This window comes from Aythya ferina (assembly GCF_964211825.1).
Source record: "Aythya ferina genome assembly, contig: HAP1_SCAFFOLD_37, whole genome shotgun sequence".
NCBI classification, from domain to species: Eukaryota; Metazoa; Chordata; class Aves; order Anseriformes; family Anatidae; genus Aythya; species Aythya ferina.
In genome coordinates, this window is record NW_028181461.1 from 1,178,648 (window position 1) to 1,198,088 (window position 19,441).

The 19,441-nt window shown below is 52.8% G+C and overlaps 1 protein-coding gene across 1 annotated transcript; it reads left to right on the forward strand.

The window, feature by feature from the left end:
• Nucleotides 1-16,724: 16,724 nt before the first annotated feature.
• On the forward strand, nucleotides 16,725-17,675 carry LOC311428293 (olfactory receptor 14C36-like; the record flags this gene model as incomplete). The annotated part of the gene is made up of 1 exon (XM_084539817.1): nucleotides 16,725-17,675. The coding sequence occupies one exon, from the start codon at nucleotides 16,725-16,727 to the stop codon at nucleotides 17,673-17,675; it is 951 nt and encodes a 316-aa protein (XP_084395943.1).
• Between the last annotated feature and the right edge of the window lie 1,766 nt (nucleotides 17,676-19,441).

Genomic DNA, 19,441 nt, shown 5'->3' on the forward strand with positions numbered 1-19,441 from the left:
GTAGAGCCTTGGGCAGATAGGCAGGGGCTGCCCATGGTCATGGAGGGATGCTGCTCCTCTTTTTCCTTCTCTTATTAAAGCCAGACACACACAGACTTGACTCCAGACCATGGCACACTCCTGGCCTCTCTCCCCTTGAGAAGTCAGCTGGAAGGAAGAACTTGCCATGCTCTTCAGGAGAGGTAAGATCACCCCAAACCACACTCACCAAGGTCCACAGCAAACAGGAAGGTGATTCGATTGGTCCAGGACGGCAGTGAGCACTCCAACAGGATGATGGGAGGCAGTCAGACTTGGTAAGATGCTCGAGAACCTCGGGCACAGAGGCAGGGTCATCCTGTGGTCACACGGGGGTGCTGCTCCATTTGTTCTTTCTGATATTAAAGCCAGACACAGCGATGGGACGAGAGCACGGCACAGTCCTGGCCTCTCTCCCCTTGAGAAGTCATCTGGAAGGAACTTCCAGTGCTCTCCAGGACAGGTAAGATCGCCCCAACCTACGCCCAGCAGGCTGTAAGAGCAAGGAGGACGGTGACACACTCGCGCCAGGATGGCAGTGAGCGCTCCATGAGGACGAGAGGACACGGACAGCCTCGGTGAGACGCTAGATACTCTTGAGCAGAGAGGCAGGGGCTGCCCATGGTCACAGGGGTTGCTGCTCTGTTTGGTGTTTTTCCTCTTTCAGCTAGAAACAGCACAATCCTGGCCTCTCTGCCCTCGAGCAATCAGCTGGACGAAAGAGCTGCCAATGCTCTCCAGGACAGGTAAGATAGCCCTAATGCACACCCACCAGGTACTAACTGCAAGCAGGACAGTGAAATGATCAGGTTAGGACGGGAGTGACTGCTGCATGAGCATGATGGGACATGGACAGCCTCGGTGAGTCGCTGGAGACCCTTGGGCACTCAGGCAAGTGCTGCCCATGGTTACAGGGGGATGCTGCTCCGTTTGGTGCTTTTCCTCTTTCAGACAGAAACATACCTAGCCATTAGACCGGACCATGGCAAACTTCTGGCCTCTCTGACCTTGAGCACTCATCTGGAGGAAGAGATGCCAACGCTCTCCAGGACAGGTAAGATCACCCCAACCTACGCCCAGCAGGCTGTAAGAGCAAGGAGGACGGTGACACACTCGGACCAGGATGGCAGTGAGCGCTCCATGAGGACGAGAGGACACGGACAGCCTCGGTGAGACGCTAGATACTCTTGAGCAGAGAGGCAGGGGCTGCCCGTGTTCACAGAGGGATGCTTCTCCAGTTGGTGCTTCTCTTTTGCAGCCAGAGTCACACAGCAATGGAAAAAAACGACGGCACAACCTGGCCGCTCTCCTCTTGAGAAGGCATGGCAGACTCCTGGACTCTCTCGCATTGAGAAGTCAGCTGGAAAAGGTGTCAGTGATCTCCAGGACAGGTAATTTCGCCTCAACCCAAACCCCAGCATGGTCTCTTTGCAAGCAGGACAGTGACACACTTGGGCCAGGATGGGAGGGACCGCTCGGTCAGGATGACAGGAGACGGCTTAACATGGTGAGACACTCGAGGTTGTTGGGCACAGAGGCAGGGTCAGCCCCTGGTCACACAGGGATGCTGCTCCGTTTGTTCTTTCTCTTATTAAAGCCAGACACACAGCGATGGGAAGCAGACGACGGCACAATCGTGGCGACTCTCCCTTTGAGAAGACATGTGGAAGGAACTTCCAGCACTCTCCAGGACAAGTAACATTGCTCCCAGCCTCATCCACCACTGTCCACAGAAATCAGGAAGGTGACACGATCAGACTAGGACGGCAGTGACCACTCCATGGAGACGACAAAACACGGAAAGCCTCGGTAAGTTGCTGGAGACCCTCGGCTACAGAGGCAAGGGTTGCCCGTGTAGACAGAGGGATGCTGCTCTGTTTGGTGCTTCTTCTCTTTCAGCCAGAATCACACAGCGATGAGACCAGACCACGGCACACTCCTGGCTGCTCTCCCCTTGAGAAGTCAGCTGGGAGGAAGAGCTGCCAATGCTCTCTAAGACAGGTAAGTTCGCCCCAACCCACACCCACAAGGCTCTAACTGCAAGCAGGAAGGTGACATGATCGGGGTAGGACAGCAGTGACTGCTCCATCAGGACGATGGGACAGGGACAGCCTCGGTGAGTCCTGGTAGAGCCTTGGGCACAGAGGCAGGTCACTGCCTATGGTCACAGGGAGATGCTGCTCTGTTTCTTCTGTCTGTTATTAAAGCCAGACACACACAACAATTGGATGAGCCCACGGCACAATCCTGTCCTCTCTCCCATTGAGAAGTCAGGTGAAAGGAAGTTCCAGTGCTCTCCAGGACAGGTAAGATCTCCCCAGCCCACACCCACCAGACACTAACAGCAAGCAGGAAGGTGACACGCTCAGGCCAGGAGGGCAGTGACCGCTCCATGAGGACGATGGGACAGGGACAGCTTTGGGGAGTTGCTAGAGACCCTCGGGCACAGAGGCAGGGGCTGCCCATGTTAAGAGGGATGCTGCTCTGTGTCGTGGTGCTTCTCTTTCAGCCTGAAATGCACAGCGATGGAACCAGACAACGGTATAATCCTGGCCACTCTCCCCTTGAGAAGTCAGCTGTAAGGAAGAGCTGCCAACGCTCTCCAGGACAGGTAAGATTGCCCCAACCCACACTCACCAGGTACTAACAGCAAGGAGGACGGTGACATGATCAGGATAAGACGGGAGTGGTCGCTGCATCAGGACGATGGAACAATGACAGCCTCAGTGAGTCGCTGGAGACCGTCGGGCACAGAAGTAGGGGTAGCCTGTGCTCTCAGGGGGATGCTGCTCCATTTGTTGGTTCTTCTTTTTCAGCCAGAATCACACAGCGATTGGACCAGACCATGTCAAAATCCTGGCCGCTCTCCCCTTGAGAAGTCTGCTTGAATAAGAGCTGCCAGCGCACTCCAGGACAGGTAAGATTGCACAAATCCACACCCACCACTGTCCACAGTAAGCAGGACGGTGACACGATCAGGCTAGGATGGGAGTGAGAGCTCCATCAAGACGACAGGACACTGACAGCCTCAGTGAGTCGCTAGATACTCTTGAGCAGAGAGGCAGGGGCTGCCCGTGGTCACAGGGAGGTGCTGCTCCGTTTGGTGCTTCTTCTTTTTGCAGCCAGATTCACACAGTGATGGGACCAAACCACAGCACAGTCCTGGCCACTCTCCCCTTGAGAAATCAGCTGGAATCAGAGCTGCCAACGCTCTTCAGGACAGGTAAGAATACCCCAGCCCACACCCACCAGGCTCTAACTCCAAGCAGGACGGTGACACGATCGGGTCAGGACAGGAGTGACCGCTGCATGAGGATTACAGGACACGGACAGCCTCGGTGAGTCGCTAGAGACCCTCGGCACAGAGGCATGGGCTGCTCATGTTCACAGAGCCATGCTGCTCTGTCTCGTGGTGCTTCTCTTTCAGCCATAAACATACAGCAATGGAACCAGACCATGGCACAACTTGCTGCTCTCCCTTTGCGAATTCAGCTGTTACCAAGACCTGCCAACGCTCTCAAGGACAGGTAAGATTACCCTAAACTACACCCCCAGTGGTCCACAGCAAGCAGGAAGCCGACAGAATGGGGGCAGGATGGCAGTGAATGCTGCATCAGGAAAACGGGACGCAGACAGCCTCGGTGAGTCACTGGAGACCGTCAGGCAGAGAGGCAGGGGCTGCCCGTGTTGACAGAGGGATGCTGCTCCGTTTGCTGCTTCTCCTTTTGCAGCCAGATTCACACAGCGATGGGACCAAACCACAGCACACTCCTGGCCACTCTCCCCTTGAGAAGTCAGCTGTAAGGAAGAGCTGCCAACGCTCTCCAGGACAGGTAAGATTGCCCCAACCCACACTCCCCGGGTTCTATTAGCAAGCAGGACGGTGACACGATCAGGCTAGGACGGGAGTGACCACTCCGTCAGGACAACGAGACACGGACTGCCTCGGTGACTCGCTGGAGACCCTCGGGCACAGAGGCAGGGGCTGCCCGTTCTCACAGAGGGATTCTGCTCTGTTTGGTGCTTCTTCTCTTTCAGCCAAAATCACACAAAGTGTGGACCAGAACACGGCACAATCATGGCCGCTCTCCCCTTGAGAAGCCAGCTGGAATAAGAGCTGCCAATGCTCTCCAGGGCAGGCAAGATTGTCCCAGGCCACACACACCAGGTTCTATTCACAAGCAGGACGGTGACATGATCAGGGTAGGACGGGATCAGCATGATGGAGCAATGACAGTCTCGGTGAGTTGTGGTAGAGCCTCGGGCAGAGAGGCAGGGGCTGCCCATGGTCATGGAGGGATGCTGCTCCTCTTTTTCCTTCTCTTACTAAAGCCAGACACACACAGAATTGACTCCAGACCACAGCACAATCCTGGCCTCTCAGCCGTTGAGAAGTCAGCTGGAAGGATCTTCCAGCGTGCTCCAGGACCGGTAAGATCTCCCCAACCTACGCCCAGCAGGCTGTAACAGTAAGCAGGATGGTGACACACTCGTGCTAAGATGGCAGTGAGAGCTCCATGAGGACGACGGGACATGGACAGACTCGGTGAGTCTCTAGAGACCGTTGATCACAGAGGCAGGGACTGCCCGTGCACACAGAGGGATGCTGCTCCTTTTGGTGCTTCTCTTTTGCAGGCAGAATCACACAGCCATTGGCACCAAAACACAGCACACTCCAGGCCACACTCCCTTTGAGAAATGAGCTGGAATAAGAGCTGCCAATGCTCTGCAGAACAGGTAGTATCCCCCCAACCCACACCCACCATGTTCTAACAGCAAGGAGGACGGTGTCATTATCGGGGTAGGACGGGAATGGCCGCTCTATGAGGACGACGGGATAATGACAGCCTCGGTGAGTCGCTGGAGACCCTCGGGCACTAAAGTAGGGTTGGCCTGTGGTCTCAGGGGGATGCTGCTCCGTTTGGTGCTGCTTCTCTTTCAGCCAGAATCACACAGCGATTGGACCAGACCACGGCACAATCTTGACCGCTCTCCCCTTGAGAAGTCATCTTTGAGGAAGAGCTGCCAACGCTCTCTAAGACAGGTAAGTTCGCCCCAACCCACACCCACCATGCTCTAACTGCAAGGAGGACGGTGACATGAGCGGGGTAGGACGGGAGTGGTCGCTGCATCAGGATGACAGAACAATGACAGCCTCGGTGAGTTGCTGGAGACCCTCGGGCACAGAGGCAGGGGCTGCCCGTGTTGACAGAGGGATGCTGCTCTGTTTGGTGCTTCTTCTCTTTCAGCCAAAATCACATGGAGTGTGGTCCAGACCACGGCACAATCCTGGCTGCTCTCCCGTTAAGAAGTCTGCTGGAATAAGAGCTGCCAACGCTCTCCAGGACAGGTAAGATTTCCCCAACCTACACCCCAGCATGGTCTCATAGCAAGCACGACAGTGACACGCTTGGGCCAGGACGGGAGTGACCGCTCCATCAGGATGACGTGAAACTGATTGACGTGGTGAGACGCTCGAGTCCGTTGGGCACAGAGGCAGGGTCAGCCCCTGGTCACACAGGGATGCTGCTGCATTTTTTCTTTCTCTTATTAAAGCCAGACACACACAGCAATGGGAGGCAGACGACTGCACAATCGTGGCGACTCTCCCCTTGAGAAGTCATCTGGAAGGAACATTCAGCGCTATCCAGGACAAGTAAGATGACCCCAACCCACATGCACCAGCCTCGAACAGCAACCAGGAAGGTGACATGATCGGGTGAGGATGGGAGTGACCGCTCCATGAGGATGATGGGACAGGGACGGCCTCAGTGGGTCACTGGAGACCCTTGGGCACAGAGGCAGGGGTGGCAGGGGTCACAGAGGGATGCTGCTCTGTTTGGTGCTTCTTCTCTTTCAGCCAGAATCCAGCAGCGATTGGACCAGACCAAGGCACAATCCTGGCTGCTCTCCTGTTGAGCAGTCAGCTGGAATAAGAGCTGACAATGCTCTCTATGACAGGTAAGATTGCCCCAACCTACACCCGCCGGGTTCTATTAGCAAGCAGGACAGTGACACAATCAGGCTAGTACGGGAGTGACCGCTCCATCAGGACAACGAGAAACAGATGGCCTTGGTGACTCGCTGGAGACCCTCGGGCAGAGAGACAGGGGCTGACCATGCTCACAGGGGGATGCTGCTCCTTTTGGTGCTTCTCTTTTGCAGCCAGAATCATACTGCGATGGCACCAAACCACAGCACACTCCTGGCCACTCTCCCCTTGAGAAATCACCTGGAATAAGAGCTGCCAACCCTCTCCAGGACAGGTAAGATCGCCCCAACCCACACCCTCGATGGTCCACAGCATGCAGGAAGCTGACAGAATGGGGGCAGGACGGCAGTGAATGCTGCATGAGGAAGATGGGCCACAGACAGGCTTGATGAGTCGCTAGATGCTCTTGAGCTGAGATGCAGGGGCTGCCTATGGTCACAGGGAGGTGCTGCTTTGTTTTGTGTTTCTTCTCTTTCAGCCAGAAACACACAGCGACAAGACCAGACCACGGCAAACTTCTGGCCTCTCTGCCCTCGACCGCTCAACTGGAAGGAAAATCTGCCAACGCTCTCCAGGACAGGTAAGATTTCCCCAACCCACACCCACTAGGCTCTAACAGCAAGCAGGACGGTGAAACGATCGGGGTAGGATGGGCAGTGACCCCTGGATCAGGATGATGGAACACGGACAGCCTTGGTGAGTCGTGGTAGACTCGGGCAGAGAGGCAGGGGCTGCCCAAGATCACATGGGGGTGCTCCTCCGTTTGTTTTGTCTTTTATTAAAGTCAGACACATACAGCGATGGGACGAGACCATGGCACAGTCCTGGCCTCTCTCCCCTTGAGAAGTCAGCTGGAAGGAACTTCCAGCACTCTCCAGGACAGGTAAGACCTCATCAACCTATGCCCAGCAGGCTGTAAAAGCAAGCAGTATGGTGACACGCTCAGGCCAGGAGGGCAGTGACCACTCCATGAGGACAACGGGACACGGATAGCCTCGGTGAGTCTCTAGATACTCTTGAGCACAGAGGCAGGGGCTGCCATGGGTGCAGGGGGCTGCTGCTCCGTTTGGTGCTTTCCCACTTTCAGCCAGAAACAGCACAATCCTGGCCACTCTGTCCTCGAGCACTCAGCTGGACGGAGGAGATGCCAACTCTCTCCAGGAAAGGTAAGATCACCCCAGCCCACACCCGCCAGGCTCTAACTGCAAGCAGGATGGTAACAGGATCAGGTCAGGATGGCAGTGACCACTGCATGAGGATGACGGGACACGGACAGCCTCGGTGAGAAGACCCTTGGGCACTCAGGGAAGCGCTGCCCATGGTTACAGGGGGATGCTGCTCCGTTTGGTGCTTTTCGTCTTTCAGACAGAAACATCCCTAGCGATGAGACCGGACCATGGCACACTGCTGGCCTCTCTCGCTTTGGGAACTCAGCCAGAAAAGATTCCAATGCTCTACAGGACAGATAAGACAGCCCCAAGCCATTCCCCACCATGATGTCACGCTTGGACCAGGAGGGCAGTGACCGCTCCACGAGGACAATGGGACAAGGACGGCCTCGGTGAGTCGCTGGAGACCCTCGGGCATAGAGGCAGGGGCTGCCCGTGTTGACAGGGATGCTGCTCCGTTTGGTGCTTCTTCTCTTTCAGCCAGAATCACACGGCGATTGGACCAGACCACGGCACAATCCTGGCCGATCTGTTGAGAAGTCAGCTGGAATAATAGCTTCCAATGCTCTCTAGGACAGGTAAGATTGCCCCAACCCACCCCCACCACTGTCCACAGTAAGCAGGAAGGTGACAGGATCAGGCTAGGACGGGAGTGACCGTTCCATGAAGATGACAGGACACGGACAGCCTAAGTGAGTCACTAGATACACTTGAGCAGAGAGGAAGAGGGTTTATGAACAAGCCATAAATGTTTGTTCACTGTCTTTTGTATTATAAAAAACAAGGAGTTCTGTTTGAGGAGCGGGAGTTGCGAAAGCTCCCTGCTGAAGTAAGGAGCTGTATAATGCTTGGCTAGAGACTATGAAAATTACTTTGCTTAATGAACAAAAGAAGAGAACCCCCTTTCCTTCTCTCTTTCTGCATCTCAGTTGCCTCTTTTGTTCAAAGACACTGTTGCAAAGCTCATGTAACCATCTCCTGATAAGTTGTTAAACTAGTGTATCAACATCCTGCCTTCCTGTCTCATGCTGGGCCAACATGACCAAATAAAAAAAAAAAAACAACAAGTTGAACCACAATGCTGAGGAAGACTACAGCCTTCATCTTCATGACCACCAGAGGGACAGAGGTGACCCCCTAGCAACAGTGCGTGCAGTCACAGAACATACCAGGATGTGCTGTGTAATCCCAGAATTACCAACATATAAAAAGGGACCCTGGCAGGGGTGATGTGCACACCATTGGTGGAGCAGAGACTCCCTGGCCGCACAGCGCTGTTTTGCTTTCTGCTTGCTTACTCAATAAATTCCTTTCTATGCTTAATACAATGCTCTCTGAAAATTAATTAAGGGGGCAACTTATAAGATTGGTGAAGAAGAATGCAGCCTAATGTCCGTCCATTTCCTGAGCCATGGCTGGCCCCAGCGTGGGGGCTGCTGAGGAAGCCCAGAGTTGCATTTGTCCCAGCAGCTGTGGTGCCAGCAAATAGTAGCTGTCCTTTTACTGGCCTGGGAGTGTCCCAAAGGTGCTGGGACTGATGGCAAATGTCATCCTGGAGGGGAATCTGGAGCTGCCCTGTGCCTGGGCCAGGCCTCTTGTGCTGGCCCTGGGACTGTGGCTGGCCCTGCGGGACACAGGCACTCTGTGCTGGGGATCTCCCAGGCAAGAGACCAGGACTCCTACAGCTTCATAGACCTCCATTTCCCGAGCCATGGCTGCCCCCAGCCCTGGGGTTGCTGGGGAGGCGCAGAGGCACCTTTGTCCCAGCAGCTGTGGTGCCTTGCGAGAGGCTGCAGCTGCGGTGGCCATGCCCAGAGCCCTGCAGCAGCCTGTGGTGGGCACTGCCCTGGGGCGAGCCCAGACTGGGCTGTTGGGCTGGGCTGGACTGGGCTGCACTGGGCTGTGCTGGACTGGGGAGAGGGGATCGAAGTGGGGAGAGGTGTGCAGGGGCTGGGCAGTGCCCGGTACAGGGCAACAGCAGCATCAGGGAGTGGTGGCAGCATTTAGGGGAGGGCTCCCAGCAGGGCTTGGTGCTGCAGAGCCAGGGCTGCACAAAGGGAACCCAGAGCTGCAGGGGCAGGGGAGAGGAGGCCGCTCTGGGCCCTTGCTGGCCTGGGCAGAGCAGGAAGAGGGCCCAGGACATATGTCCCCTCGCCACAGCCTGCCAGAACCTGCAAGGTGGTCATGTAGTGTCCAGGGCCAGGCTCTGCACTGTGGACACAAGCCCTGCGTGCCCTCCTCCTGCCATGCTCCATGTGGTGGCTGCAGCAGAGGGGACCCCGAGGCAGCCCCTGCATGGGACTCTGCCACCTGCCTCACCCCAGCCCTCTTCAGCACCTTCCTTGATGCTCTCTGATGCATGAAAGGACCTCCTTGTGCCTACCGGCCAGCACATCTCCTGAGGGCCAGTGCGGCTGCTGCAGGGGCAGGGAGCTCAGCATGGCCCTTGCAGCGCCCTGCCTTGGGCCTGCCTCTCCACTTGGCCTCAGCCCCGGCCTTGTCTCTGCTGGCAGGAGGGCTCTTGGCATGTGCTCCCTGGCCTCCCCTTGCCTCCACAGAGCTGCTGCCCACTCAGGCTGCTGCCACAAACGTGTCCTCACAAGCAGCACCACCCCTTGGGCTGCTTCTCCTGGCCTCCCCCACCCCACTGCCTGGACTCCTTGTCTCTGCTGGGCCCCTCTTTGTCACCCAAATGTGTCCCTTGGCTGTCAGCTCCCTCTCCCCTGCCCCACAGGATGACAAGATTTGGGTGGGACATATTGCCATGGAGTGTGGAAGTATTTTTGTAATCTGCATTGGTGATGGCACAAAAAGACACTTCCTTCAGCAGTGATCTACATCCTTCTTCAGGTGAATTTTCAGGATCTCTATTCATCAAAGGAGAAGAAATACTGATGGTCACGAGCACTTGCATTTCATTGCTTTCTCCATCATGGTGTTCTCCCTCATCTTCCAGGCACTTCCAGCCATCTTGAATAAACTATCCATATTGAATGTCCCCTTTCTAGCTGCCTGTCTGGACCTATAGATGTCCTGGTTTCAGTTAGAACAGAATTAATTTTCTTCCTAGTAGCTGGTGGAATGCTGTGTTTTGGCTTAGGATGAGAAGAGTGCTGATAACACCCCGATGTTTTAATTGTTGCAGAGCAGTGCTTATACCAAGCCAAGGACACCTCAGACTTTTGCTCTGTCCTGCCAACAGGCAGGCTGGGGGTGCAGTAAGAGCTGGGAGGGGACAGACCCAGGACAGGTGACCCAAACTAGCCAAAGGGGTATGCCATACCATCTGACGTCATGCTAAACAATATATAGGGGTGGCTAGCCGGGGGAGGGGGCCGGACTGCTCGGGGTTAAGCTGGGCATCGGTCAGCGGGTGGTGAGCAATTGCATTGTGCATCACTTGTTTGTACATATTATTAGTAGTAGTAGTATTATCATCATTGTATTATTATTATTATTATTATTATTTTCCTGTCTTATTAAACTGTCTTTATCTCAACTCACAGGCTTCACTTTCCATTTCTCTCCCCTGTCCCAGAGAGGGAGGGGGGAGGGTGAGCGAACGTCTGCGTGGTGTTTAGCTGCCAGCCGGGTTAAACCACGACAACTTCCCATGGTTCTCCTGCTTCGTCCTCCCCTTACTCTTTGATCAATCAGACCACTCTCACTGACCCAGTTGCTGCTTTGAGCTTCATTGAGTTCAAGCTTGACCATCAATTAGCAGTCTGCTTAATTGTTTCTGTAGCAAGCTCCTCATCATTTATCATTGAATTAAGATCATACGGAATAATAGTAATCTTAAAACCTAGAATTTCCTATCAGTCAGTAGAAAATACTAAATTTACAGTCATGCTTTTGGGAAGGTAAACCTGACTGAAGACAAGATGAAGAACTTGTTTTGCTGTTTGGGAAATTGCTGCGTGTTTATTCCTGCCTGTTTTATAATACGGAAAAACCCTTTAGTGTGCAGCCAGGTCTCTAAGGAAAGGAGGTGGGAGCTGGTGCAAAGGGGCTCTAACATCCAGCTGCAGACTTCAGTGCAGAAGTGTGGAGTAAGGAAAAAGTGATGCAAGCACCAGGTGGCCAATGAGAGAAGTGTCAGGGTTGGGGTGGTGAGGAGCAAGGTTGACCATGCACTGTCAGACTTCAAGAGTCTGCTTTTCCTCCCTATGGACGTCTCCATAGGAGAAGCCTTGGATTAATATCAATTGAAGAAAGATGCTCAAAACTGAAATGCAACAAAAATCATCCTTTAAAATGAGAAAAGACTTGTATTAGGTGCTTTTTGAAATCTTTCTCCTTAACTACACTATGAAAGCTCTCCAATTAGTTGTCCTAATCTTGAAGACTTGAATAAAACTATGGAAGACATGGTTCTTTAGTTGTTTCTGCATTTTAATGAGTTCCATGGTGGATTTTGGTGCTTAGTCTATGAACCTGAGGTAATGAGAGGAGAATGATGCAATTGCTTGAGCAAGTAAAGTCAGAAGGAAAAGTTGGAGTATTAATGGGCCTTGGAGTATTAATGGGCCCCACTGGGGGCCGTTACCAGGAGATTCTCCTCAGGGACTTGTTAGGGCAGATAATTGGAGGCCATGATTACAGATAGGCAAAGCACTGTGCTGAGAAAAGTCTGGGTTTGTTGTGCTGCAGTAAAAGGGCCAGGTCCTGACTCCAGCCACTGGAAGGGAATGTCCTGCACTCCCGTGTCTGGCTCTGGGCTCTTGTTTGGGGTCTGTGGGATATGGTGGGCAGTGTGATGCCTCAAGAAGAACAATGGTATGACACCTCCCTGCCTCTGTACAGGGTCTCAAGAAAGCAATGAGCCCCCTTGCAATGACTGTATCTCATCTCCTCAGAAGCTCTATCCAAGGGGACAAAAATGTCAGGGCTGCTGGGGCCTTCTCTTCTTGACAGCACCCACCTCCTTGTCACCTCCAGACTTCCCTGTGCTGCCACACACTTTGTCCTATTTCCCTGAAGGCTTCAGACCCATCTCTGTTCACCACCTTGCTCACATCCTGGCATTTCTCTGGTTTCACCAATGCCTCGTCAACCCTCACCAGCTGTTCCTTCAAACACAAAGCCATGGGCTGATCAAAGACACCCTTTGGGTGACCTCTAGCACCACAGCACAACCCTCTGAGGGACATTTCTTCCTCTTCATGGCCAGTGCTAACCTTCCTAGGTGCATTTTCTGGCAGGTTTTTCTCTCCTGCTCTTTCCTACTACCAAAGAAAGCTCCATCAGGGTGGAAACCACTCCTAAAGTAGGCATCCCAACCCATTGGCCTTCTTGTGGCCTGTCAACTAACCAGACAGCAGTCACCTCACCAGCATCTTCTAAGCTATGGTCCAGCTGCTGACCTTACAGCTTTTTCTGTAGACACAACCAAGACTTGTGCCTGCTGCTGTCCAGTCATGGACTCAAACAGAAGGGACAGGACAACCCATATGCAGGTCTTCTTTCTGTCTGGATCCTTCTGGGTATGTGGGCAGAGGGGATCCCATAATCAGCATGCCAAACAGGTGCCTTCTGTTGGCCTACCAGGACCACTGGCAGATGTCAGCTGAAAAGTACAGATCCCAGGTAGAAGTGTGACCTGTCAGCTGCTTCAGACAGAAGTGACCTCACAGTCCCTTTCCGTGACATGTTCCTGCTGCTGCCCTATCAACTGCAGAGACAGAAGTGACCTCACAGTCACTTCCACAGTCACATTCCTCCAACTGGACTCCCACAACAACCTTCCTTTATTTGTTCATCCCTTAATCCTTACTCAGAGTCTCTCAACTTTGCCATCACCAACTTGAAGTTCAACACAGTGCTAGTGTGGAACATGGTTTGTGTTAAGGGAAGGAATCAGGGTGAGCAAGAGAGGAAAGGTAATGGAAAGGGGTTATGGACTAATTTTGGCTTCAAGGGATATTGTGGTCACAATTAGAGCAGTGGATTCCTGTCAGCGTGTAGAGTGGTATTCAGATTTAGGTATTAATGTAACAGGTTAAAAAAGGGTAAGGGCCTCACATGACTGCTTTAACTCAGCTTTATGGTGGGATCAACATTACCTGAATATTCTTACCTGTCCAAAATCGTTACCTTCTGCTATCCAAGCTCTTCTTTCCTCTCCCAAATCTCACATCTCTCCTGGCCAGGCTCCTCCTGCCTTCCCCATATCAGTCATCTTCTTAGTGGCAGCTTTCTGATGGCTTTCATGAACTCGAGAGTATCTGTCTCACCTCTGTTGGCTACTCTATTCCTGAGAAAGAAGCAGCTCCTAAGCCATCATTGAGAAGGACACAAAGGCTGTCAGAGCACCCTGTGCAATGTGCCCAGCAGCTCTGCAACACCACAAAAGTGCACTTCCTGCCTACATGTTTTGGTTCCAGAATGGTTCCTATGGACCCAGGGTAACTTTTTCCCTGCCCTCATGAATGCTTTGTGTTCCCCCAGACATCTGAGAGGCAGTGGCCTCCTCTGTGTAGAAATTTGAAATCAGCCCTGAAGGATGAATTAGTCAAAAGCCAAAACCTCTGACATGACAACACCTCTTCAAGACCTCTTCCTCTATGGGGCCTATCAGGTACTTAGGAAGAAAGGATCTCACAGACTATTTGTAAAGCAGGTGCATCTGCTGGCCTATCATGGAGACCAGCAAATATGAGCCTAAAGGCACAGATCCCAGCCAGGAGTCAAGGGATGACCTGTCAGCTGCTTCAGAAAGAAGTCAACTCTGAGGCTGTTTAACAGCCATTTGCTTCCTACTGGACACTGTGAACTTACTGAAATTTCTGAGGCACCACTGCCTTCGTAATACCATACTTATAAAACACTCCCTTCTTGGGCCAGAATCTGCCCAGGTTGAAGTGAGCTCGTTGTGATCCTTCCAGCCCATGGCACTGCTGCTGGACTCCCAGCCTCTCTGACGCACAGCAGCTAGTTCCACCAGATCATCCCCCTTCCACCAGATCAGGGGGATGAGTACCCAGAGAACAACTGGTCTTGCTGCTAAAGTCTCAGGCAAAGAAGGCATTAAGCACCTCAGTCTTTTCCTCATCTCTTGTCACTAAGTTTCCCCCCACATCCAGTAAAGCATGGAGATTCTCCTTAGTCCTCTTTTTTCTGTTTCTGTATTTATAAAAACATTTTCTGTTATCTTTAACAGCAGTAGCCAGAGTGAGCTCCAGATGAGCTTTGGCCTTTCTCATTTTGTTTCTGCACATCCTCTTAAGATCCTTATAGTCCTCCTGAGTGGCCTGCCCTCTTTTCCAAAGGTCCTAAACCCCCTTTTTTCTTCCTAAGCTCTAGCCACAACTCTCTGTTCAGCTCTGTGTTCTTCCACACTGGCTGGACTTTGGGCACGTGGGGATGGACAGTCTGCTCCTGAGCCTTGAAGATTTCCTTCTTGAAGAGTGTCCAGCCTTTCTGGACTCCTCTGTCCTTCAGAACTGCCTCCCAAGGGACTCTGCCAACCAGTGTCCTGAACAGCTCAAAGTCTGCTTGTAGAATGCCTCATCTGTCTCCTCATCCTGGTTTGGCAGTCAATAAGATATCCCCACCAGGATGCCTGCCTTGTTGGCCTTCCTACTGACCCTGACCCATAGGGACTCAACAATATCATTCCCAGATTGAAGTTCTGCAACATCAAAACACTCCCTAATATAGAGAGCCACACCACCACCCCTTCTGTTCTGTCTGTCTCTTCTGAAGAGCCCATAACCATTCATTGAAGCACTCCAGTCATGGGAGTGGTCCCACCATGTTCCAGTGATGGCAACCAGGTCACAGCATGCCTTTTAATTCTTTTATTTCTTTTATTTCTTTGCTATTGAGCAATGGCTACAGTTATATTATATTGTACATGCAATAATAAAATCTCTGTTTATGGCCCAGAGGAATTAGGCACTTCAGATGTCACTCAGATGTCACTCTGCCATCTGCAATATCACCTGGCATCTGCCTCTGAACAGCTCCTTCCTGCCTCTGTCTGCATTCAGTGTGCTGGGAGCTGAGACAAGCAGCTTACATGCTGCCTGGTTTGTGCCCACCTGAACCAAGGCAAGAGGAATCCCAACTCCAGTGGGATTCTGTGAGGCATGGGAGAGGAAGATAAGCCGCCTTCTAGCCTCTGAACTGCTAAAAGAGATAAAAAAAAGTATGAGATGGTTGGTTTGACTCAGTTGAAACCCTTCCCTCAGCAGGGGGAGGGAGACCCTTGGGTGGGTGTTTTGCCCAAAACCAGGACATGGAAAGGTGATCCTTGGACGTCATACCTATTCTGAAATGAAAAAGGACAGTGCTCCCTCTATAATGGAAGGAAGGAACATAAATGATTACTTTAGTGTTTTTCAAAGTTGATTTCCCCGGAGGCCCAGGAACTTATCAAGCACTCCCTATGCTGATGAGCTGGGCCAGGCTCATGGGCCCAAGGGGAGTTCCTGGAAAGTGGGCAGCGCTTCAGAGAGACAGCTCTGCCCAGGAGCAGCTCCTCTGCACAGCGCAGCAGGGCTGGGGGCACTGCCTGCAGGGGAGAAGGGCGACTGAGAGAAGGGAGGGAGATGTTAAAGGCAGTGTGGAGGGGGGATGCTGAGAGCTCACTACGGGATAAATCTTCAGAGCCCTGAACAGGGTAAGTGTGTGGCTACAGGGCCATGCAGCTCTTGTTCCTGATTCCATGTCCAGATTTGCTGGCAAATCCCACAGTCTATGGATTTTTTCAGGAGCACTCTCAGAGTTTCTATACTGCAGAGGAGTATGACAAGCTCTAGAGCAGGGATTGCCTACCCAAACTGTCAGAGGGACAGGACATGAGGGTTCCTTTTTTAAGGGCCAGCTGCAGGCTGTGCAGCCAGGGTGCAGGCAGGGGTGCCCAGGGCTGTGGTGCAGAGCAGGGTCCCTCCCTGCTGTGCCCCAGGGGCTGTGTGCCAGGGCAGGGCCTCTGCCACCTGCCAGGCTCAGCACTCAGCCTGCTCAGGGAGCTGCCCAGGGTGTTATGGGGAGAAGCTGTGGGTGGAAGGAGCCCCCTTACAGGACAGGGTAGGGCAGGGTCCTGCTGGTGCCCAAAGGCTCTTGCCTAGGGAAGGCTCCTCAGAGCTCCACAGCACCCCCAGGGAATTTTGTGGGGAGATTCTTGTCAGGGAAGTCCAAGGCAGGAGCTACCTGCATAGAAGGCACTCTCTGGACTCTCTGCTTTCATGCCTGCCATGAGGGTGAATCATGGGGATGATAATGATGATAAGAGTTGTCAGGTTATTAGAAGGGGCAGAAGCTCAAAGAGCATGCCTCTGGACTGTGGGCATCTGAGATCCGTGTGCAATGCACTTTACCACATACCGTAGCACAGTACTGAATCATGCTGATCACACAGATGATCCACCTGATCCCTTAGGCACCCTTAGACAGAAAGAAACAGAGCTCATAGGGAATAGACAGTACGTCTTGTGGAGAGGGTTTCTGTGAAACACAAATGAGGTTTTGTGCAGAGAAGTTTTTCGAAGTTGACACAGTCTTTTCCTCCATGGACAGCCAACCATGTTCTGAGGCAGCAAATGTCCAACAGCAGCTTCCCCACTGAGTTCCTCCTCCTGCCATTCGCAGACACACGCGAGCTGCAGCTCCTGCACTTCGCGCTCTTCCTGGGCATCTACCTGGCTGCCCTCCTGGGCAACGGCCTCATCCTCACAGCCATAGCCTGCAACCACCGCCTCCACACCCCCATGTACTTCTTCCTCCTCAACCTCACCCTCCTAGACCTGGGATCCATCTCCACCACTGTTCCCAAAGCCATGGCCAATTCCCTGTGGGACACCAGGACCATCTCCTACTCGGAATGTGCTATACAAGTTTTATTCTTTTTCTTTTTCATCTCAGCAGAGTTTTCTCTTCTCATCATCATGGCCTATGACCGCTACATTGCCATCTGCAAACCCCTGCACTACGGGACCATAATGGCCAGCAAAACTTGTGTCAACATGGCAGCAGCTGCCTGGGGCAGTGGCTTTCTGTATGTTGTGCTGCACACTGCCAATACCTTTTCCCTCCCCCTCTGCCAAGGCAATGCCCTGGACCAGTTCTTCTGTGAAATTCCCCAGATCCTCAAGCTCTCCTGCTCAGATGCCTACCTCAGAGAAGTTGGGCTTATTGTGCCTAGTGTGTGTTTAGCCTTTGGGTGTTTTGTTTTCCTTGTGCTTTCTTACATGCAGATCTTCAGGGCCATGCTGAGGATCCCCTCACAGCAGGGCCGGCACAAAGCTTTTTCCACATGCCTCCCTCACCTGGCCGTGGTCTCCCTGTTCATCAGCACTGCCTTTTTTGCCTACCTGAAACCCCCCTCTATGTCCTTCTCCTCCCTTAATCTTTTGCTGGCAGTTCTGTACTCGGTGGTGCCTCCAGCAGTGAACCCCCTCATCTACAGCATGAGGAATCAGGAGCTGAAGGAAGCCATGTGGAAAGTGATGAATGGAGGTTTTTCAGAAGGAATAAACTGCCTGTGTTCTTAATGTTAACTGTATACAGACCCAGAAATCTTTTTATTTGTTTCTTTTTTTTTTTCTTTTTTACTTTGCTTTACTTCTTATAGTGTTCCCCACAAAGAAACATCGTTGGTCATACCTTCCTACACTGTATGTACCTGTCTCATGTGACTCCAAGTCTTTGTATAAATTGTGGGTCAGGCTTTCTGTGTATTTTAATAAAAGAAAGGACCATACATTGACTTACTTGCCTGATACCCTTCCTTGTAGACCTGTGGTGGAGCTTCAGGGACACATGGCGGAGGTGGAGGGGAGAAGAATCCTGACACAGCAGCACTGCCAGGGTGTACCTGTGATTGTTCCCTATTCTTGGATAGCACCACAGAGACAGTGAATTCACCTGCCTCTGTACACAATAGGCGAGAGGGATGATGGAAGGCAGGCATCTTTCTGGAGGAAAGTGGGAGCTGTCAGAAGAGCCCAAGCACTTGGCAGGGACAGTGTGTGCCAGGGAGTCAGTAGCACATGGAACCCATAGAGCACGGGCACGTCCCAGGTGGAGCCACCCTGAGGTGCTAAATCTGGGTGGGAGCAGGAAAAGCAGAGCTCTGCAACAACAGGGAACACAGCAGGCATAGGGAAAGCTCTCTGTTGAATTGGTTGTTATACCTCTGGTGAAATTTCATAGACTGAATACAGTGAATCACCCCAAAACATATCCTGACATTGGAGATGTGTTTGACTCAATGATCCTTGTGGGTCCCTTCCAGCTCAGGCTATTCCATAAGTCTCTGACTCTGAAGAAGGCCGGCTATCTGTGCCGGTTATCCATGGCCAAGGAACCACTTGTGTGGGAGGCAGTCAGTGGCAGTGCCCCACACCAGCTGGCTCTGCCTTCCCAGCTTGACCAGCATGGCCCTGAAGAGTGCCCCCACGGCCCTGTGCACCACAGCCCCCTTGCTCTGCAGAGCAACACCACCAGCTGGGGGCTGTGGGCAGCACGGGCAGGGGTTGCAGGAATGGCTGCTCAGGCCAGCCCAAATGTGCTGGGCTGGGGCAAGGCTGTGAGGGACATGGGGTGTCCTGGGAGCAGAGCAGGGCACTGTGGGTGCGCAATGGTGCTGCTTGAGGAGCCCCAGGGCCAGCAGTGTGGTGCTGTGCTGTGCTGGGGAGTGGGGCTGGCCTGGGGGGCTGCAGGATGCCTGTGGGAGGGGAATCTCCTGCAGATGGCAGCAGCAGGGACACTGCTACTGACCTCCACTTCTCCATTTGATGCTTTGGGGTCTGCCCAGCATGGGATGCTCTTCTGGGCTGGGTTGGGGAGAGGATAGGAGATGAAGGTGTGGAGAGCTTGGGAGGGTCTGGGCTGAGCTGGCCTCCTGGGTGAGACAGGGAGGACCAGCAGAGCAGGGGCTGGGATGGACCATTGTTCTCTGCACACTCTGGGAAATGCTGCCTCAGGGCAATGGTCCCAGAACAGCTCCTTGCAACCACCATTCCCAGACTGGGCTCTTGCCACAGCTTACACAAGTGGTTTATATTTCCTCCTCTGAGGGATATCGAATTAATGTATCAGGAGTCCATGTCTTTATTCTCCATATGAGAGTGCACAAGATGTGGGTGTGGAGAGATGACTACCAGTGAGCAGAAGTTCCATAAGATATTCCCTAGGAGTATACTGTAGCACAGACAGTGACTCAAGGTCACTTTCCTTTGATGGCAATGTGCCCTGGGAATGCACTTGAATGAAACAAATCTAGACATGAAGACTTTCTCACCTACCACAGAGAGTT